At 43.4% G+C, this 22761-nt stretch overlaps 1 protein-coding gene across 3 annotated transcripts in view; it reads right to left on the bottom strand.

The window, feature by feature from the left end:
• Positions 1-22761, bottom strand: part of SPIDR (scaffold protein involved in DNA repair) — a 302493-nt gene that overhangs the window by 78029 nt on the left and 201703 nt on the right. The window contains exon 1 of one of the 3 annotated variants that reach the window (XM_060198594.1): positions 17343-17453. The exons of the other annotated variants lie outside the window; for them this stretch is intronic. Within the exon in view, the coding sequence (XP_060054577.1) occupies positions 17343-17350 (8 nt within the window). The 5' untranslated portion in view covers positions 17351-17453. Of the gene's footprint in view, positions 1-17342; positions 17454-22761 lie in introns of those variants that run through there. 3 annotated transcript variants of the gene reach the window in all.

The following is a 22761-nucleotide window of genomic DNA, read 5'->3' as shown; positions in this document are numbered from 1 at the left end:
AAAAAAATGGGGGGGGGTTTGGCCTGTTGAATAACCTATCCACAACTGGAGAAAGTACATTCTGAAAACACATATGCGACATGTGTACCACCCAGGTTTCAGCCTGACTCCCACTGCACTGAAGAAAGCTTCAGTATTCTGGTCTCTTCTTACTCTATTTAAAAAAAAAAAAGGCAGGTCTCCATGAATTTCAAAGAATCTATGTTCTTTCTTTGTCTGTAATATTTTAAAATCAAAAGTCATGCCAAAAAAACTACTTTTTTAAAAGTCTTCTTTTTAAAAAATTTATTATCTTTATTTATTTATTGGATAGAGACAGCCAGAAATCGAGAGAGAAGGGAGTGATAGAGAGGGAGAGAGACAGAGAGACACCTACAGCCCTGCTTCACTGCTTACAAAGCTTTCGCCCTGCAGTTGGGGACCGGGGTTGAACCCAGGTCCTTGAGCACTGTAACATGTATGCTCAACCAGATACACTACCACCCAGCCCCAAAATATTTACTTTTAAAAGTCCTCCTACATTTGGAAAGTTTAAATCATATTTAAATATACTTAAACAAGTCAAATATGAAATCACAGTAGAAGGATCAGCATTTTAAGTTAGCTGGTAATAAAGACACCACATTAACACTTCTGGATTATAGGGTCAAGAAACAGCTTACTGGTTAGGGTGCATGCTCTGCGGTGCACAGAGGCCCAGGTCTGAGTCCTGGCACCACATGGGAATGTCATGGCACCTGAAGAAACTTCCATGCTGTGGTGTCCCTCCTTATCTCTGGTGTATTCGGATGAAAATACACAAACACAAGAAAAATCTGGGGAGAGGCAGGTCGGTGGCTCACCCAGTTGGGCACACATTACCATGTGCAAGGACATAGGTGTGAACTCCAGGCCACCATAAGGGAGCACATTATGAGTGATGGAGTAGTGTTTGCCACTCTTAATCTCTATCTCTAACCTTCTTCCTAGAGAAGAGAAAAAATGGTTGCCAGGACCAGTGGAACCATGCAGACACTAAGCCCCAACAGTAACCCTGTTGGGAAAGAGAATTACATTTTCTGCTTTAGTAAATTGGATTTCCTATTGCCTATATCCTAACCACCCTTTTGAAAATTGAATTCTCTAGGTTAGCAAATCACATGTTCTATATTGTTGGAAAGCTAAAAGTATTTTCCTGTTATGCATGTACAAACTATTGTATTTTACTGTTGACTGTAAACCACTAATCCCCCAATAAAGAAATTTAAAAGAACCTCAATATTCAAATATGCAAAATTAAATTAACATTAGGAAAAAATTCATCCATTTATTAGACATACACACACACCATCACTTTGGCATATGTGGTGCATGGTACTAAACCTGGGACCCCATGCCTGCAAGGCCTACACTTTTCTATTGTGTTACCTACCAGACCAAAAAAATTCTGCCTTGCAAAATGAAACAAAAATCAGGCAAATACTTTTAGTTTTCCTACTGCTGGGCTAGCTTTGTGGGAGACAGAGAGACTCTGGAACTTGTGGAAGAGCGGGAATGCAAATCTTTATTCATTCGGGAATCCAGAGCCTGTGTGAGCACAACAGGTTTAGGCCACGTGGAGCTATCAAAATGGCCGCCTCCCACTATGCATGCCAGCCCTACTCCAGGTCTTCTCCAGGTCAGGACGCGGAAGAGAAAAAGAGAGTGGAAACAGGAGTGACTTTTATAGGAGAATTCCGGAAGTGGCAAGTTGGGACGGAATTGGCTAGGAAAGGGGGTGGAGAAAACAAGGCACTCTGGGAAGGTAGAAAGCTTCCATAGCAACGGTTGCTAGGGTTTTAGCTCTTGTGGGAATGGGAGATACCCTAGGGGGGTAATGTAGTGGCAGAGGAGTCAGTTTTAAAACAAGGCAGAAGACTGATACATAAATAATAATACTCGCATGGAAATATGGTGGTTTGTGGGTCCTGCCTAACTCAATCACATTTGTACAATATCCCAACATTCTACAATGTAGAACATGTGATATGATAACCTAGGACCTTGTCCACTGTAATGTGTACACTTAACCAGGTGTACCACTGCTTGATCCTGAACTTTTCTGTTTTCTCATACTTACTGGGAAGTCCTCAAATATGTCTTTCAATGCTGATTTATTTTATTATTATTATTATTTTGTAGCAGTAGGATAAGAGCCCAGAGTCTTGTGCATATAAGATGTAGCTTCTTAGTCTAATTTCCTTCTTTTCTTTCTCCTTTTTTTTTTCCTTTGAAGGGGATACAGGGAGAGGAAGGAGAGCAGAGACACAACAGCACAATTCTATCATTCATAGAGCTCACGATATTCCCCTATGGGATGGGGCTTGAGCCCACTGCATGAAAAGCCTGGTGGGTTTGCTTCTGGCACCTCAATACTTACTAGGTTTTTCATAATTTCTCTCTTAACTTTTATTTGACTGCTTGATTATCTGATTATTGTCACAAGGGTTTTACTGCTCCTGGCTGACTTTTTCAGATAAAAAGAGTAAGAGAGAAAGGGGGAAAGACACTGCAGCACTGAAACTTCCTCCAATGTGCTGGGGGTCAGACTCAAGCCTGGGTCATGCACATGACAAAGTGAGCTATTTTGCCAGCCTTAAATTCATAACTTTTTTAAAAAATTGATTTGATATGATCGACAAGTCCATTGATAAGAGGGGTACAATTCCACACAATTCCTACCACCAGAATTCTGCATCTCATCCTCTCCATTGTGAAGCTTTCTTATTCTTTATCCTTCTATAAGTATGGAACCAGGATCCTTATGGGGTGCAGAAGGTGGAAGGTCTGGCTTCTGTAATTGTTTCTCTGCTGGACATGGGTATTGGCAGGTCTATCCACACACCCAGCCTGTTTCTATCTTTCCCGAAGTGAAGAGGTGGGGTTCTAGGACATATTGGTAAGGTTGTCTGTCCAAGGAAGTCAGGTTGGCATCATGGTAGCATCTGCTGCTTGGTGGCAGGAAAGCATTAAGATACAAAGCAGAACAGATCTGGGAGGTGGCGCAGTAGATAGGGCAGTGAACTCTCAAGCATGAAGTCCCAAGTTCAACCCTTGGCAGCACATGTACCGTTCTGATGTCTAGTTCTTTCTCTCTCACCTTCTATCATTCCCATTAATAAATAAATGAAACATTTTTTAAAAAGATATAAAGCAGAACAAATTGTTTAATAGTCCGCCCAACTCCCTCCTGTTCTGTTTCTTTTTTTTTTTTTTTTTTTTTACCAGAGCACTGTTTAGCTCTGGCTTATGGTGGTGCGGGGGATTGAACCTGGGACTTTGGAGCCTCAGGCATTAGAGTCTGTTTGCATAACCATTATGCTATCTACCCTCCGCCCCTGTTCTGTTTCTATTTAAGAACAGGGCTCTGATAAACTTCCCTGGAATCTGAATGAGCAGGTGGATTTTGGCAACCATGAGTAGCACAAGGGTAATCTGACTGGGTTATTGTCTGTTTTGGGAATCTCAGATATCAGTAACTTCACATCTTTTAACTCTTGATGAGAAAATTCATCAGAAAAGACCTGTTTTACCTCGGAACACCAAAAGGAAGTGGGGTAAAAGAGTGGTGAATGCCCAACAGTATGGACAAACTTTAAAGACATTTCTTTTCATATTTCTGCCCCTTTCTTCTGTTATCAGAGGTAGGGGACAAATTGGATCATCTGCATACAAAAGTTTCATATTATATACAAAAATTAGCTCACATGAGAAAGAGAACCAATATAAAACTCACAAATTATAGAAAAAAATGGGAAAAAGTTCTCTCTTTTTTGCTTTCAGGGTTATTGCTGGGGCTCAGTACCTGCACTATAAATCCACTACTCCTGGAGGCCTTTTTCCCCCACTTTGTTGCCATTACTATCATCGTTGTTGTTGGATAGGACCGAGAGAAATCAAGAGAAGAGGGGAAGACAGAGAGGTGTAGAGAAAGATAGATACCTGCAGACCTGCTCACCGCCCATGAAGTGACCCCCCTGCAGGTGGGAGCCAGGGGCTCTAACTGGGATCCTTGAGCTAGTCCTTATGTTTTGAGCCATGTGCGCTTACCCCGTTCCACTACCGCTGGGCCCCACAGGCCTCATTTTCTAAAAAGGAAACCTTGGGCTTCCTTCCAGAAGGTCAGCATCCTTACATAATGAATTCAATGTCCGTTTGACTTCACTGATGCACCCAACAGTCTGCTGTGAGCATTTTACAAAAGACAACTTGAATACAGAATCTCTTTGTTCCTTCAGAAAGACACAGGGAATATTCAGGGGCTTGTGCTGAGAAAAGAGAGGTGGGGAAATGGCTAGTGTATTTGCCTTAAATTTGCTGACTCTGCTTTTTTCTTTTTCTTTTTTTTCTTTTGCCTCCAAGGTTATTGCTGGGACTCGGTGCCAGAACTGTGAATCCACTGCTCCTGGAGGCTATTTTTCCCCCATTTTTGTTGCCCTTGTTGCTCTTGTTGTTGTTATTGGTGCCGTTGTTATTGGATAGGACAGAGAGAAATGGAGAGAGGAAGGGAAGACAGAGAGGGGGAGAGAAAGCTAGACACTTGCAGACCTGCTTCACCGCCTGTGAAGCAACCCCCGTGCAAGTGGGGAGCCAGGGGCTAGAACCGGGATCCTTATGCCGGTCCTTGCACTTTGCACCACCTGCGCTTAACACACTGCGCTACCACCCGACTCCTGGCTCTGCTTTTATGGATGGGTGCCCTCACTGGTTCTTTTGCCCTACTGATAAGTTGGTGTTCTCCTTCACCTCCTTCTGTTCATGGAAGCCACCCACACTCTCCCACCTCAGTCTACTCACAGGGGCAAGCTGGCTCAGGCCTGAGGTGGAGTCACTGCCCCCACTGGTTCAACTGGATTGGAACCATGGCTTTCAACAGACAGCCCCAACCAGAGTCAGCTTATCAACAGCACGCACACAATTCAATCCCCTTGTCACTCCTTCCTGCTAATGAAATCCTAGCTCCAAAAATCAGTGCTAGCGTGAGTACTAGGAGCAGAAAAGGGCCTCCCAATGGACTTGTTTTTCCTGAATCCCCAGAGACACTTTCCATAAATTGCATCATATATGGCAGGGAGGTGGGGGGTATGGGTGGGGGATGTATACACATGGCTTCCCAGGGAGGCAACAGTGTGTCACCCCGGGACTTGAAAAGAGTTCTTTGTGTCTGGGGAGATAATTGACTGTGCCAGAGCACTAGATTTGCATGCCTGAAGCCCCTGACGTCCTAGATTTAATACCTGACACCCCCATAAGCTAGTCTGAGTAGTGCTTTTGACTCTGGTTTCTCTCTCTCTCTCTCTCATAAAAATAAATCTTTTTTTTTTAAGTTCTTTATCTGTATGAGCCTGAATTCACTCATCTAAACATGGGGAGAGGACAAGGGAATCTAACTTAGATGGTATTTGTAAACACTAAAGCAAGAGATTGTCAGGCTGCACTGTGGAGGAGAGAGAGGAGGTCGGAGCAGAGAGGGAACACAATTTCCCAATAAGAGATGGTTCAACACAGTGACTGGTACTGATGCAGGTGGCCAACCCTCTGACTTCTCCTTGGTTAAGAGCTCAAAGGCCAGACGAGAAAGCTCTTCTAAGCTCCTATGCAGTCCAAGAGAAACATCTTGGAAGTCCACCAACCCCTTGGCACCCTGTGGGAAGTAGCTAAGGCACCAGCTACTCCCTGGGGGCCAGAGAGCTGGCGCTTCCTGAAGAGCTCTTTCTGGCTAATCCTCTCAGTCTGGCCTGGCTCTGTCCCAGCATCCATGTCTCTAGGTAAAGCCCAGCCACAGGCAGCACCTTTAGCAGCTCCAAAGTTACTGTCAGTTGGCCCACAATCTTGGGCAGCTCCCTCCATGCTCACAAGTGGTGGCTGGAATGCCCTGGTCCTGTGCCAGTACCCTCTGACATTGCTGGCATAGAAGGTGGGATCTCTGCTCTCCCTGGGGCTGGGGTGGTACACAGTGAGCCACACCACAGCAGCTGTGCAGTGGGGTTAAGAGCTCTCTAGGCCCTTCCACCCAGCTGGTGGCGTCTAGACTGGTGGGGTGACAGATGAGGACAGACTGCACAGACATCCCTCAGTGAGGGCTCCTGGTTTGAATTTAAACAAACCCTTCCAGCTGGAGCAGATGTCCTTGGGGAAAGAAGAGTGCCCCCAGGGGAGGTGTGCCGCCCCCCCACCCCCACACCCCATCCACCACGAGATTATGCTGGGGTACTGGGCTGGCTGGGTCACAGTGAAGCAGGGCCAGGGACAGGAACAGAAAGGCTCTTGGCAAGGACACAAAAAGAGCAGCAGAACATAGTAGTCAATGACAAGTGGAGTGGGGGCTAGTGAGATAGCACCGCAGCTTAATGCATTAGACTTTCCCAACTGAAGTCTTAAGAGTTCCCAGGTTCTGGGAGTTGGGTGGTGGTGCAGCGGGTTAAGCGCTGGTGGTGCAAAGTGCAAGGGCCAGCACAAGGATCCCGGTTCGAGCCCCTGGCTCCCCACTTGCAGGGGGTTTGCTTCACAGGAGGTGAAGCAGGTCTGCAGGTGTCTATCTTTCTCTCCCCCTCTCTGTCTTCCCCTCCTCTATCGATTTATCTCTGTCCTATCCAACAACAATGACAGCAATAACAACAACAATAATGACAACAACGATGATAAACAAGAGCAACAAAAAGGGGGGGAATTAAAAAAAAAAAGAGTTCCTAGGTTCAACCCCTCAGCACCACCATAAGCTAGAGCCAAGCAGTCCTCTGGTTTGCCTGTCTTTCTTTCACTAAAATATAAATATATATATTTTTATAGAACAGAGAGAATTGAGAAGGGAAGGGAAGATAAAAAGGGGAAGAGTGGACAGACACCTGCAGACCTGCTTCACCGCTTGTGAAGCGACACCCTCCCCGCCACAGTTTAGGAGCCTGGAGCTTGAACCAAGATCTTTGTGAGGGTCCTTGTGCTTCATACTATGTGCTGGTAGCCCGGTGCACTACCACCCGACCCCCATACATTTTTTTTTTCAATGAAAAGAAAGTGATAGAAGGGGCAGCAACAAGGTGGACTTTGAGAGAAAAGATTTGTGGGGCCTCAACCTGAGGGTGGAGAGAGCCCAGCACCCAGCTGTGGTAGCTTCCCTGTACTCTGTGACTGGCACCTGAAGCTGGTCCTCAGGACCAAGTGCTGAAAGGAAGGAGAGAGAGAGAGAAATGCCAGAAGCACTGGGATGGGGGCAACACAAGGCAGCCCTCTAGAGGCAAGAGACTTGGAACGCATGCCTGCACAAAGTGGCCTGGGAGTGCTGGGGACGCAGGGCCCAGTCCCCAGAGTTCCCTAGCACACAGAGACCGGAGGGAGGGTACCCTAACCCAGGTCACACTCTGCAGAGCAGTGGCTGAGGCCAGTCCTGCCTTAAGGCAGACTATGTAGTCCATGCTGACCCATGACTCTTGATGTTACTGACTCAGTTAATTTATTTTGAGCCTTCCTTCTTTCTAAAACAAGCTGTTTATATTACTTTTTTTCATAAATACTAAAATAATAATTGATTTTTTTTCCTTTTACCAGAGCACTGCTTAGCTCTAGCTTATGGTGGTGCAGGGGATTGAATCTGGGACTTTTGGTGCCTCAGGCGTGACAGTTTTGGGTTTTTTTTTTTTTTTTCATAACCCTCATGCTGTCTCCTCAGCCCCCAAATTAAATGTTTTTAAATGCTAGGTATTATTTATTAGTTCTAAAAACTGCCATTAGTATTTCCTTTTTGATCCATTAGCTACTTGGAAGCATTTCTCAAATATTTCTGTAAGGAACTGAAGTTCATGTGTCCTTGTTATTAACTCTAGTTTGCCTGCTATATGGTGAGAGAATGCTCTCTAGTGATGTTTTTTTTCACATTTGTAGAGATTTGCTTTATAGCCCAGTACATAATCAACATTTGTAAAAATTTCAAATGAGAAGCATGCTTAAATTCTGGGTGTTTACAGGGTTTTGAATTCAGTTTCTCTCTCTCTCTCTCTCTCTCTCTCTCTCTCTCCCTTGCCTCCAGTGTTATCTCTGGGGCTCAATGCCGGCACTATGAACTTACTGCTTCTGGCATCCATTTTCTCCATTTTATTGAAGAGGACAGAGATAATTGAGAGAGATGGGGAAGATAGACACCTGCAGACCTGCTTCACTGCTTGTGAAATGACCCCCCTGTAGGTGGGGAGCCGGGGGCTCGAACTGGGATCCTTGCATAGGTCCTCATACTATGTGTGCTTACCTAGTGCACTAGCACCTGGCCCATTTAGAGGGGTGATCTATAAGTCAAGGTACTTGAGTACATTTCTCAAGTCTTCTACTATATCTTTACTGACTTTTTGGTCCACTTCACTAATTATTACATTAACCATCTATTATCACATAACACATTATCCACAAATTAGCTTGAATAACAAACATTAATATTTTCACAGTATAGAATTTCATCATCATAAAAAAGATAAAGAATTTCATCATCTTGGGGACAGTGGCGTTATCTATCTAGTAGAGAGCACTGTTATAATGCACAAGGACCCAGGTTCAAGCCCCCATTTTGCACCTGTAGGGGGGAAGCTTCATGAGTGATAAAGCAGGGCTGCAGTTGTCTCTTTGTCTCTCTCTCTCTCTCTATCTATTTGCACCTTCCTTCTCGGCCTAGTACTGTCTATAAAAATAGATCAGTTAAAACTAGTCAGGAATAGTAGAGTTGTGCAGATCCTGAGCCTCAGCAGTAGAGGGTGGCAAAAATAAATCATATATAAAGAAATAAAGGAACCAGGGGTCAGGAGATAGTTCATCAAGCGGAGTGCACAGTGCATTTTACCAGGGGAGGACCTGAGTTCAAGTCTCTGGTCACCATATGGGGACATCTGCACAGGGGAAGCTTCCTGAGCAGAGCAGGGAAGCAGAGCTTTGCTGTCTCTCTTTCTCGGTCTCCCTCTCCCTTTCTCTTAGCTAAGCTAAAAGATCCCACAGTAGAGGGAATCACCAGTAGAAAGGCAGATGTAAAGGCAGAAGTTATAAGATGGAGAATAGGATACAGAAATCCATCTAGAAAAATAAGCAAAAAAGAATTAAAGCAAATGAAGATAATACAAGAGAGCTATGGGCAACCTCAAGAGGAAAAATATTCACAGCATAGGGATACCAGAAGAAGACAGAATGCTTGTTTGCTTATTTTATTTATTTATTTATTTATTTATTTATTTATTTATTTATTTTTAACCAGAGCACTGCTCAGCTCTGGCTTATAGTAGTGTAGGGGATTGGACCTGGGACTTTGGAGCCTCAGGCATGAGAGTCTCTTTGTATAACCATTATGCTATCTAACCACCCACCCCAGAATGCTTATTTGAAGAGATAACTGAGAATTCTCTCCTAAACAGAGGAAGGAGACAGATAATCAAATCCAGGAAGCTCTACCAGCTCCCAACAAGATAAATTCAAAACTAAGTTTACCAAGGTACATAGTAAAAATGGGAAAACCAAAGATATAGAATGTTAGAAGGGGCAGGGGTACATAGAATAGTGCTTATGTAAAGAGACTCTCCTGCCTGAGGTTCCAAAGTCCCTGGTTTAATCCCCTGCACAACCGTAAGCCAGAACTGAACAGTGCTCTAGTAAAAAAAAAAAAAAGAAAGAAAGAAAGAAAATTTACAAGTGGGGCTAGGTGGTGGCTTACCTGGTTGAGAGAGCAAATGTTACAGTACACAAGGACCTAGGTTCAAGCCCTCCCCACCCCATTCCCCACCTATAGAAGGAAAGCTTTCCCCGCAGTGAAGCAGGGCTGCAGGTGTCTCTCTGACTCTCTCCCTCTCTATCTCCCCATTCCCTCTCAATTTCTGACTCTCTAACCAATAAATAAATAAAGATAAAAAATAAAGAATTTTATAAGTAGCTAGTGGAAAGCAGAGAGTCACTTATAAAGGAACCCACATAAGACTATCAACGGATTTCTCAACAGAAATCAACAGAGGCCTTAAAGGCCAGAAAGTACTGGCAGGATATATTCAAAACTTTGAATGGAAAAATCTCCAGCCAAGAATACTCTACCCAGATAGGTTATCACTCAGGTTTGAAGGAATGATGACAAGCTTTACTGACCAACAATATGTAAAGAAGCTCATTATCACTAAACCAGCACTATAAAAATAATAAAGGGATTTATATAAAATGGACTTTCAATGGGTTCAATTCCCAACACCACCATAAGCCAGAGCTGAGCAGTGCTCTGAAAATAAAATAAAATAAGATGGAAATAGATGCGTAAGATATCTCTACAGGGGGTAAAATAAAGAAAGCAAGCAAAGTCGAATGAAGAAAAACCTATAGACTCAGACTTCAGAACTGAAGTTACCAAAAGGGACTGGAGGTGAGGAAGGGGTTTCCAGGATGGACGGTGTGCTCACTGAATTTTGGTGTAGGGATACTGATGCTTTGGTGGTGGGTGTGGACTGGTAAGTTTTGAAGAGATGTGGAATTGTACTTCTAAAACATTTATATAGTTTTATAAACCAAGGCTACCTCAAACTGAGAATGAATGAATGAATGAATGAATGAATGAATGAATGAATGAATATGCTCCAGGTTCATAGCTCCAGGATGGCTTTTTCAGATAGAGAAGCTGAGACCACAGCACCAAAACTCCCCAATGCCATAGGACTTCCATGTGGTAAACCAGGGGCTCAGAAATGAGTCACACACATGGCAGAGCAATAACTCTCAGGTGAGTCACTCTGTTGGCCCCTGAACCAGAAAAACTTTTGAAAAGTACTTCATCAGATTTATGGAGAAAATATACCAAAAAGAATTTTTTTGTTAAATTCATTCTCCTTGCAAATTTAATATTTTATACCCCTAAAGTATCAGGGAAATCCATAGTTGTCACCTGATGGGCATATAATTTTAGATTTGTGTATTGTGTATAAACAACATTTAGCATAAATAATACCTCGAAGAAGGTATCATCTTTCTAAAGGTAAACAGTCTTAACTTTTCACACATATGTATAACATTATTTACTATATTAGAAGACATTTATGTACTATGAGCTCACTACTTATGGCTCTATATCTGGAAAAAGTAAATTTTACACAAATATTAGGGTTTTGTAGTATATTATCAAATCTCAATCAAATAAAATGTTAGAATACTTCAAAATGAAGATGAACAACCATGACCTTTACACAACTGTGATTTGTATAAAAGTGAAGAAATTATTTGCCTCAGGTGAAATAACTAGTGCTTAATGTTACTGTCTTAAAATCAGAATTTAAATATGAGGGGCCAGGCAGTGGTTCACTTGGTAGAGGGCACATGTTACCATGAACAGGAACCTGGGTTCAAGTCTTGATCCCAACTTGCATGAGGTAAGCATCAGGTGTCTCTCTTTCCTTTCTGTCTTCCCCCTTCCCTCTTTATTTCTCTGTCCCTATTTTTAAAAATTAAGAAAGGAAGAAAGAAGGAGAATGTGTATTTCATTTATAATTTGGATTACTGTTTTGCTTTTCAGAATCTTAACTGTTTCTAATGAAAATTCAGCTATTATCTTATTTTGGTTTCTTGTATATGAGTCATGTTTTACTTGCTACTTTCATGATTTCCTATCTTTTGCTTTCAGGATTTTGACTATGATATGTCTGGGCATGAATCTTAGCTACCCAACTTGAAGTTCACTGAGCTTCATGGGTGTGCAGACTAGTTTTCCAATCAAATATGTTGTGTTTCCAGTTTCTTCAAGTATATCACTCCACCCGCCCACTTCTGTCTTCCTGGCACTACTGTTACATTTGCTTGGTGCATTAGATTAGCCCCACATTCCTATGAGGTTCTGTTTCATTCTCTTTATTTTCTAGTTAACTTTACTTTAGTGTTAAGCCTTTGCAAGTTCCTTTTAACCTCTAAAATACTCTGGAGCAGTAAATGTGAGATTAAAGTTTAACATACTATTGAAATTATAACATTATTTTGGGGATGAACTTAATATATGACAAAGATCTTCAAATATGTAATGTTTCAGGAGTCAGGCGGTAGCGCAGTGGGTTAAGCACACGTAGAGCAAAGCACAAGGACTGGCCCAAGGATCCCAGTTCAAGCCCCCGGCTCCCCACCTGCAGGGTAGTTGCTTCACAGGTGGTGAAGCAGGTCTGCAGGCATCTTTCTTTCTCTCCCCCTCTCTCCATTTCTCTCTGTCCTATCCAACAACGACGACATCAACAACAACAATTATAACTACAACAACAATAAAAACAAGGACAACAAAAAGGAAATAAATAAATATTTTAAAAAAGCAAAACAAATTTTTAAAAAATATGCAATGTTTCACAAATGTGTATAGAGAGGCTATGCTAACCTTTCATTCTAATAGTATTATTTGTGCTGCCAAGGCCAAGTCTCTTCATCCTTTTTTCTCTTTTCTTTAGGTTGTTGAATAATATGAACTACTCAAGATTCAAACGCACTAATTCTTCAGCTATTCACATCCATTGTTTGGTCAACATAGTAAATTTTCCTTTCTGGTCACTGTATTTTTTAACCTCAAAATTTCCATTTCTTTTTTTTTTTTTTTTTTTTTTTTTTTTGTCTCCAGGGTTATCACTGGGGCTCGGTGCCTGCACGATGAATCCACTGCTCCTGGAGGCCATTTTCCCCATTTTGTTGCCCTTGTTGTTGGTTACTGTTGCTATTCCTGTTGTTGGATAAGGCAGAGAGAAATCGAGAAAGATGGGGAAGACAGAAAAAGGGAAAGAAAAATAGACATCTGCAGACCTGCTTCACCACCTGTGAAGTGACCACCCTGCAGGTGGGGAGCCGGGGGCTCAAACTGGGGTACTTGAGCCGGTCCCTGTGCTCTGCGCCATGTGCACTTAACCCACTGTGTTACCACCTGGCCCCCTCATTCATTTTTTCTAAAGTTTGTATTATTTTATTGATAATCTCCATTGGATTAGACATTGTTGTCCTATCACTTTTTATTTCTTTGGACAGGGCTTCCTTTAATTCACTGAACATATTTATAATGGCAGCAAAGTTAAACATCGAGGCCCCTTCAAAAGCAGTCCCTGTTCCCTGTTGCTCTCTTCCATATATATGCCTTATACATACTCTTTGTACATCTTATAGTTTTTTTGTGACAAATGACCATTTTTAATAATACACTGTATTATCTGGATATTGATGCCTCCCCTACTCCATGGATCATTGTTGCTGTTATCTGTACAGTGGTTTATTTCGTTCTTTAGTGACTTGTTGAACCACTCTATGAAGTCCATTTTCCCTGAAGGCTCTGATACTCTTGCTCAAACTCTTTTTTTTTTTAATCTTTTCACATTGTTACCTAAGGGTTGTCCCTAGGTCAGCAACAACACTTACCATAGAAGAAAAGCCATACTTAAACCCCTCCTGCCTTAGTCAGTCAGATTTTCACTTGTTACCACTGGTAATATATATACTGGAGGTTGCCAATATAGTTCGAGGAATATTGGTCTTTGATTTCATTCTTCTCCTTTATCCAGGATTTGTATTCCCCTCTCTAACTGCCCTTGAGAAGGTGGGCCTTGGAGTGTCAGAATGGCAGTGATGTGTATGAATTTATTTTAGAGCTTGGCTTCCCAGTAGTAACTCAAGGGTGAGAGTAGCTTACTGTTCCACTGACTGGAGGGGGGATGAGCTTGCAGCATGAGTGAGGTTTGCACCCCAAGTCTTCTCTGTGGACTTCTCGGTTGGCTCCAGTGTGGAACCAAGCACATCCTATCCAACTTCCAATTCTGACTGTGATTCAGAGTCACTCTTCTTGACCATCTGTTTCTCCTGATGCTTTCTATTAACTTCTGATTCTTGGGCATTTGCTTATTAATACATAAATGGGTCTCCACTAATACCCCCCCCCCCCATTATTTGCAACAACACTTCTGGAATGCAGTTCTTCTGCTTTATTCCAAATAAAATCAGCCATCTCAGGCAGCAGTGCAGAGCCCTTCTTCTGAATAGCCTGTCTAGTTTGGGGCAGAACATCGGTGCCACTTCATAGAGCTGTTACTAGGAACAGTCTTCCCTTCTCCACGAATGACACTTCCATTCTTGGGGTGGTGGCAACACTGATATTCTGGGCTTGCTTCTCCATTGCACTGTCTCCTACCTATGCCAATAGGTAGACGAAGACAATCAGAACAGGATCCTTGGTCATTCATACTGAGGACACAGTTTCTGTAACATGGGCTCAGAGGTTAGGAGATGCTGGCACATGCCCTAGACTGGGAACAGAGGGGGAGGAGGCAGTCATTTTCTTGACTGTGCTCCCTGGAGCACAGTCCTGGAGCATTTGGTTGGTGGGAGTAGTTTAACTAGAGACAAACTGCTCTTACTGAGGTTTACTAGATTGCCTTGATTCTTCTGATGGAATGTTTCTCCAACTGCTAAGTGCCCTCAGGGCAATTTCCAGAGGCTTTACATTTTCTCCAGTTAAAATATTTGCTCGCTGGGGAACGAATCCACTGTGTCCTCATTCTGCCATTCCAAAAGTCAACCTTCTGTTTGTTCTTTTCTATTTACTCCCATTAAAATAAAGAACCTCTGGACACTTAGTATGTGTCATGTGAAAACACATACAACAGCTTTCTAGTTGCTATTTATATTTTAAGACTATTTGGAAAATTTCCATTCTGAATATGAAGGCTTATGTGTGAGCTGTCTGGTCTCCCCCTCACTCCTCAACAACAACAACAAAAATATTTTGATTTGCCTGGACACAATAAATGAGCATGGTCCAAAATTACTAACACAGACAGAAGTACAAAAGAGAGTGAGGTACAGGGCATCAGAGAGGCACGAAATAAATGTCATGAGATTCATCATCAGATGGGATGCAGGGGTTCTCACTGTGAAGTGGAACAGTGCCATAACCATTGGGCTGCTCCATTTTTGTGCACTAAACACAACAGGTCTGACTCTAAGCCATACCCTCTAGGAAGTAAGATGCTGGGTATAAAGTAATGAGCCTTCAGACATCTTGGGGAAAGATGTAACACAGAGGTACATGCAAAATCTCAGGTGTGGGTGCACTAGGAAGGAAAAGAGCACAGCACCCCAAGAGACAACACACAGTTGGGATGGTCTAGCAGGGAAACTTGCTTTCCTGGATGAGGTGATCATTGAGCCGAGGCCTGAAGGAGAAGCCAGTGGTGTGAAAAGCTGAGAGAAGAGCATATTAATCAGCAGTCATAACACAGACAGAATCCTATCAAAGGAAAGGGATTGCCCATGGTGGAGAAAATGAAGGGAAGCTAGAAAATAACAAGAGAGAGGCTGGGTGGTAGCACACCTGGTTGAGCACACATGCTATAAAGCACAAGGACCTAGGTTCAAGTCCCCAGTCCCCGCCTGCAGGGGGAAAGCTTTGCAAGTGGTGAAGCAGTGCTGTAGGTATCACTCTTTCTCTTCCCCATCTCTATTTCCCCATCTCTCTCAATTTCTGGCTGTCTCTATCCAATAAAGATAATTAAAAAAATTTTTTTTAAATTATAAATTAAAAAAAATTTATAATAAAGGGAGTCAGGTGGTAGTGCAGCGAATTAAGCGGATGTGGCACGAAGTGCAAGGACTGGCATAAGGATCCCGGTTTGAGCCCCCGGCTCCCCACCTACAGGGGAATCGCTTCACAGGCAGTGAAGCAGATCTGCAGGTGTCTCTTTATCTCCCCCTCTCTGTCTTCCCCTTCTTTCTCCATTTCTCTCTGTCCTATCTAACAACGATGACATCAACAATAATATAACTACAACAACAACAAAAAAAAATAAGGGCAACAAAAGGGAAAATTTAAAAAATTTAAATATAGTGAAAAAAATTAGAATAAAGTGAAGGAAAAAGAAGGTGGGGGAAAGGGTGGTAAGGGCAAAAGTTACTTTCTGTCTAGGGATTCCAGTGTACTGTTCTCAATTTAATGAGCATTTGCAAAGAAGGGAAGAATGGGGTTGGAGAAGGAAAGGATGGTGTGAGAAGGGAGAAGGGGAATGAGGCTGGCCTGAGACTGGCACCTACTGGTACCCTGGAGAAGGAAAAGCAACCTGGTGAAGGGTTGTGTAAGGAGGTGACATGATCAGAGGCCCAGGATAGGCACTAGGTAGGACATGTGCCACCGGCATGCCAACCCCCTGTAGTCACTGAGTCAGTGAGGGGGTGACACCAAGAGGTGTTAGATACAGCTTCTGCTTTGGAAAGTGAAGCTGTGGGATGCTGTGGAGGAGGGCTGAACAGAGCTTTGAAAGAGAGTCTCCTTACAGTCATTATGAGCTCACTGCCCTAATCAGTGATAAACGTCTGATAGGAGATGGCCAGACCACAAGATGGGTCTTGAGGAGTTGACTGACACATTTTCTCTGGCTAATACAGTGTACAAAAAAACAAACAAACAAACAAAAACCAACCATTTGTTTTTCATTTTTCTTTTGGGAAAGAGTAAGATAGAGAGAGAGACAGAAAGAAGGTGGGACAGCCACAGTACTGTTCCACCACTAGTGAAGCTTCCCCCTTGCAGGTGGGGAACTGAAGCTTGAACCCAGGTCCTTGAACATGATAATAAACACTGTCTACTCTGTATGTCACCACCTGATACATTAAAAGCATGTTTTACATTAGGAAGAAAATAAAATATTAGATCCAAATGCCCCACTGTCTTAAGGAATCTAAGACTCTAGAAGCCCCAGGCCAACACTTGTGGATGGGGCACTGGCTTGTCAGTTCACTCTATGGATCTTACCCACCCCACCCCCCCACCTCCATCACACACCACTGCACTCTGAGCCTTTCTGGCTTCTAGCAGCAGGTAAGTGCACAAGAGGCAGGGACAGACAATAGTGCAGGCTGACGGAGGGACATGAGCCTAGGTCATGAAGGTCAGGAGTAGTGGGGAACACAGAGCCAGCTCCGCAGCAAGCAATCCTGAAGCGAGTCTCATTCCAGACAACCCAGAAGCCTTGGGATGCAAAGGCTGACCAAGTGATGGGACCCAGTAAGCAGGCAGGGACAGAGCTGACTCACTCAGAACATGGATATCCAAACAGCTCGATGGAGGATGGAACTCAAAGTAGGGTGACAGAGACACTGCAGATGTGGGGGACAGGGGGCTGCATCACCCACACCAGCACCACAGTCCTGAGCAGAAAAGTCACACATCCAGTGAGTTTTGACATCCTGTGCACTGAACAACTCACCATGCTGCAATTTAAGGCTATGTGCCGGGTTCAGGAAGCTGAGCTTCTTCCCTGGCTTGGCAAGCAGGTGCTGTGCCTCTCCAATGTGCTCTCCTCCCACAGAACACCTGCCATGCATACCTGGTCATTTGGCGTCTGCTATCCCTTGAGAGGCCAATAAAGACTGGTGTGGAAGTGACTTCCCACAGGGCGATGAACACTGGTTTGGGGGACCCAACGCCCTGTGTAAGAGTGACCCTGTTATTCTCGGGACTCAGTAAAGTGCTAGGGTGGCAAAATGACCAAGGCTTATAGGGAGGAAGTAGGATTTTCGTGCTTAGAGTAAGAGCCATAGAACTGCATTTAGACCATGAGATAAAGTCTGCTACTGAATTATTAGAATCACACTCTGGCATATGAACGCCGGGTTTATTTAAGATCACTGTTTCTGAGCCAGGAGACAGCTCACACAGCAGAAGACACACACCTTTCTGTGTGTAAAGCCCTGAGTTCAAACCCTGAGACCCCATGGGAGCACCATGAATGCACTAGGAGAGCTCTTTAAATGGTGGAGTTATGTTATGGAGTCAATCTCTGTCTCTCTCTACCTATCTCTCAAAGAAATAATAGAATAAAAAGTTGGAGGACCAGGTGGTAACACACCTGGTAGAGCATGCACATTGCCAACATGAAGACCCAGGATCAAGACTCTGATCCCCACCTGCTGGAGGGGAAGCTCAAGAGTGAGAGAACAGTGTAGCCAGTGTCTCTCCTATTCCTCATTCTCCCTCTCCTCTCTCTCTCTGAGTGTGAGTGTGTGTGTGTGTGTGTGTGTGTGTGTGTGTGTGTGTGTGTGTGTGTGTGTGTGAGAGAGAGAGAGAGAGAGAGAGAGAGAGAGAGAGATCTCCTCTGCAAAATGAAAGAAAAAGAGAAAAAATGGCCACTGGAAAAGGTGAAGCCATGCAGATACTGAGCCTCAGTGATAACGTTGTAGGAAAAAAAAAGAATGAAGAGAAATGAAGGGAGGGATGGGGGGGAGAAAAGAGAAGAGAAGAGAGGAGAGGAGAGGAGAGGAGAGGAGAGGAGAGGAGAGGAGAGGAGAGGAGAGGAGAGGAGAGGAGAGGAGAGAAAATTGGTCTGGGGAAGCCGCTCAGCAGTGGTACCACATATACACAAGGCCCTGGGATCATTCACCAGTAGCATTTAAAACTATTCCTCATATGCTTAAACCAAACCATCATCTGGATAAAAGACTCTTCTCACTTCGATGATTTTACGCATCTGGTGCAGGGGAGTGGCAGCCTGGAACCATGGGGCTGTCAGCTTTGGCTGCTCTGAGCTTTGAATCTCACACCTGTACAATTAAGATAACTTTAAATTGCTTCACACCCAAAGAGATGCTTGCACCTAACCTGTCTTAAGGTCTTAGTTTCTTTCATCCACTAGACAAAGCGACTTTGCTATAAATGTAAGGAGTTGACAAGCCAGCTCTTCTGAGTCCTTAAGCAGGAGCACCCTCCTATACAGGGGTGCTCTCCCAACTCAAGGGGCTCTGAGAAAGTGCTGGGCAGCAGCATAAGGAAGCCCTACTCTGTACAGAAGCAGCACCATCTCGCTTAAAGACAACGTTGGCTTTGCAGTCTTGGGAGAAAGAACACCGAAGTCAGAAGTTAGTTCCAGGGCACAGCCTGGTTGCAGAAGCCCCTCTATTTCAGTCATCAGGAGTCACTTGGCAGGACTCTGATCTTAAGCATTTCTGAGCCACAAGGGTGAGGCCTGCACTGCTTTGGGAGAACTGATTCAAACTAATGCCAAATGGGAAACCACATTCCACAGCACATTCTCAGCAGCATACAACATAAAGTCACGCAGATAAAAGGTCCACTGATCAATCACAGTCACGTTAGGTTGAAAATATGAAAGTTCACCATGGAATTAATAGCTAAGAATTTTCTTTTTTCTTTCCCTAGCTCAACACCACATCATGCCAACTCAATAATATTGCAAACTAAATTCTAAAATCACATTCCTCATTCATCTGTAAAAGTCACAGGATAAAGCACAAAGAGTAAATAAGACAAAACAACAGATGTGTAGAGGGAGTTTCAGTGTGACTATCATATAATTATTAGAAGCTTTAAACATCCCTCCCCAACTTTTCAAAATCTTTCTTTTTCTCTTCCTTTCATTCACTGAGTCAATTTCAAAGATACACAAATGAAGAGAAAAAAAAAAGCAACAGAAGGTGTGTGTGTGTGTGTGTGTGTATGTGTGTGTGTGTGTGTGTGAGCGCGCACACGCACACACGTGTGCTGTGAGGAGATTAAGTGAACACAGGGGATGTTTACACGAGTTATGGGAGCAGTTCTTAGCAGCTGACCAAGAATTCCCGGAATCAGAGTCAGTCCCGGCTGTTTCATTCTAGGTCAGTGTCAACTTAGGCAGCCTCCAAAGATCAACAAGGATCTCTCCCTGAATTCTAACCTCTTCCTCAGCCTCAAGTTCAGGGGGAAATAGAAGACATTTTTTCACTCTCTGATGAAGTGAGAGAGAGAAGAAAAATCAAGACAGGAAGATGAAAGGGGGGTAGGGGAGAAGAGGACAGCATTCGAACATGAACACCAGGGAGGAAAAATCCACTGACAAGAGGGAGGAAAGAGGAAGAAGAGGAGGAGGGATGGCAGTGAGCTGAGTGGGTGGAGGGCGCTTCCAGCTCCACCAGCCCTCACACAGACGGGAAGCCAGAGAGAGCAGGACATTGTGTTCTTCTCCTGAAAAACAAGTAGTCTGCACTCCTAAAGTAAACAGTTAATCCTGCTGTTTATCTTTTTAACATGACGAGATGTTAGCAAAATGATTTCGGCTGCACAGAAACATAGCCCTTACTCCTCTTAAAAATCCTATTTTTTTCTTTGCTGTAAAACAAAAAGTGTGACATGCAAACTTTTTAATACCTGTGAATAGGCAGGAATAAGCATTTTCCTTTGCAAAAAGTGACTGAAGTAAAGAAGGATGGGAAGTGGGAAAAGGGCCTTTTCTTTTTTACCTGCTCAGCTCTGGCTTAGGGTGGTGCGGGGGACTGAACTTGGGACTTCAGAGCATCAGGCATGACAATCTCTTTGCATAACCATTATACTATTTACTCCTGCCTGAGAAAGGCTTTTTCTACATGCACACATCCCCTTGATTTGAGGGAAATGAAGTCTGCTGCTGGAATTAACCAAAAGCAACTATGACAGAAGTCTGATGCAAGCGGGGCTATCATAACTGGTGCCAACTTGGACTTGGATTCTGTTGGTGGCTTGCGAGAATGTGATGATGACTGCACAATGGCAAGGTAGAAGAGTCAGGCTAGAGATCAAGTTTTCCCAGACTCATGCTTTTAAACATTTTGATGAGCTGAAATTTTTACTGCCATCACTGTCCATTTCCATGCAGTGGGAGATCTCCTAGAGAGGTCTAATACACACTTTGGAGTATCTTCCACACCCTAATTCTACGTACTAACAAACAATAGCACAATAACACAGCCAGGATACGGATACTGATACTGATACAACCTACCCACCTATTTCCAGTCTCACCAGTCTGTCCGTGCTTCGTGTTATAATTTTGTATCACCAGGATAGGATGCTGTCATTGCCACCACAGATACAGTTCCAAGCACAAGGATATGGCACTGTCCCTGATAAGTTCCATTTCCACCCTAAACACCTAGAAACCACTCATTTGCCCTCCATTATGAAAATTCCACCATTTCAAATACATTATAAAAATGCAATCATGCAACAGACAATATTTAGGAATGGATGCTCTCTGAACCCCCACCTGAACAGCTCCTTAGTGATTAACCCCCAACTGTAGTACTTCTTCTTTTTCAGAAAAAATTTATTAGAATAAGTTGCATCCATAAAGTGTATCCTTTAGGGCTGGGTGGGGGGCACTTATTAGAGCATACATGTCACCGTGACCAAGGACCCAGGTTAAAGGCCCCAGTCCTCACCTGCAGCAGGGGGAAAGCTTCACACATGCTGAAGCAGTGCTTCAGGTGTCCGTCTCCCACCCCCCCACACACACCTTCCTCTCCCTCTCAACTTATCCGTCTCTATACAATAGATAAATGAAATAAAATGTTTTATTACTGTGGCAAATACACACAAAATTATAATCACTTTATTCATTCTTACGGTGTCAGTAAGTACATTCACAATGTTCTACAGCCAAAGCCCTAGTTCCAGAATATCTGTATCACTCGCAGCATCACTGCAATCTATTATGCAGCCTCTTCATTCTCCACTGTCCCAAGTACTTAGACACAACAAATCCACTTTTTATCTCTATGAGTTTGCCTATCATAGGTATTTTACATAAACAGAATCATGCAATAAATATACATGTCTCCAAGGTTCATCCAGTACTTCATGCCTTTATGTTGCTGAATAGTAATCACTATGTGGATAAATGAAATCACATTACGTTTTCCTTATTCACCAGACAGGTTTTAATTTGTTTCACTTCTTTAAAAAAACTCTATGATCAATAATGCTCTTGTCTATAAAATTTGTGGGGACTCACCTTTTAATTCTCATGAGTGTGGGCTTGCTGGGGTCATATGATAATTCTGTTTTAACATACCCATTTTCCAAGGTGAGCACCTCATTTTACAATCCCACCAGCTGAGTATGAGGGTTCTAATTTCTCCATATCCTTGCAATCACTTACTGTCTTTCTGATTGCAGTCATCTTAGTGGGTGTGAAGGGATGCATTGGATTGACCTTCTCGTGGTGCATCCCGTGAGTACCCATTCATTGGGGAAACTGACGATCCTTCCTAGCCGACTGAATCCACATGGATCCCAGTCACTTTCAAAGCCAGCAACAAGCAGCTCCTGACAGCTTTCAACCTGACGCTGTTGACTGGCTACGGAAGAAGGGCAAACGCTAGAAGAAGTGGGTGTGAAGTGCCATCTCCCATGGTTTTGATTTGCATTTCCCTAGTGACTAAAGATGCTACCTGCAGACCTGCTTCACCACTCATGAAGTACTCCCCTTGGAGGTGGAGAGCGGGGGCTCAAACCAGAGTCCTTGCGCATGGTAATATGTGTGTTTAACCAGGTGCACCACTGTGCAGCCCCCTCCTGTTTTCTTCTGGGCGTTTTATATAGTCACAGTTTTTATATTTAGAGCTACAATTCATTTTCAGTTATTTACTGTGTATCAGAGAAGTGTCCCTATTTCCTTTGCATCTTTTCTTTTGGGTCTTCAATTGTCTTAATGTCATTTGTTGGAATTATTATTGCTCCCGACATTAATTGTCTTGACACTTGTCAAATCTCAGTTTACTAGGGCTGGGCGGTACTGCACCAGGTTGAGCATGTACATTATTATGTGTAAGACTGGGGTTCAAGGCCCCAGTCCCAGCTGCAGTGGGAAGCTCTGTGAGCAGTGAAGCAACGCTAGAGATGTCTCTCTTTCTCTCCCCTTTTGTCTTCCCCATACTTATCCAGTTTTTCTCTGTTCTATCAAATAAAACCAAAGAAAAAAGAAAAACAGTCACTTG

The sequence above is a fragment of the Erinaceus europaeus genome, chromosome 1 (assembly GCF_950295315.1).
Source record: "Erinaceus europaeus chromosome 1, mEriEur2.1, whole genome shotgun sequence".
Taxonomy (NCBI): Eukaryota; Metazoa; Chordata; class Mammalia; order Eulipotyphla; family Erinaceidae; genus Erinaceus; species Erinaceus europaeus.
The sequence above is the reverse complement of the archived record's forward strand: the minus strand, read 5'-3'. Positions and strand labels throughout refer to the sequence as shown.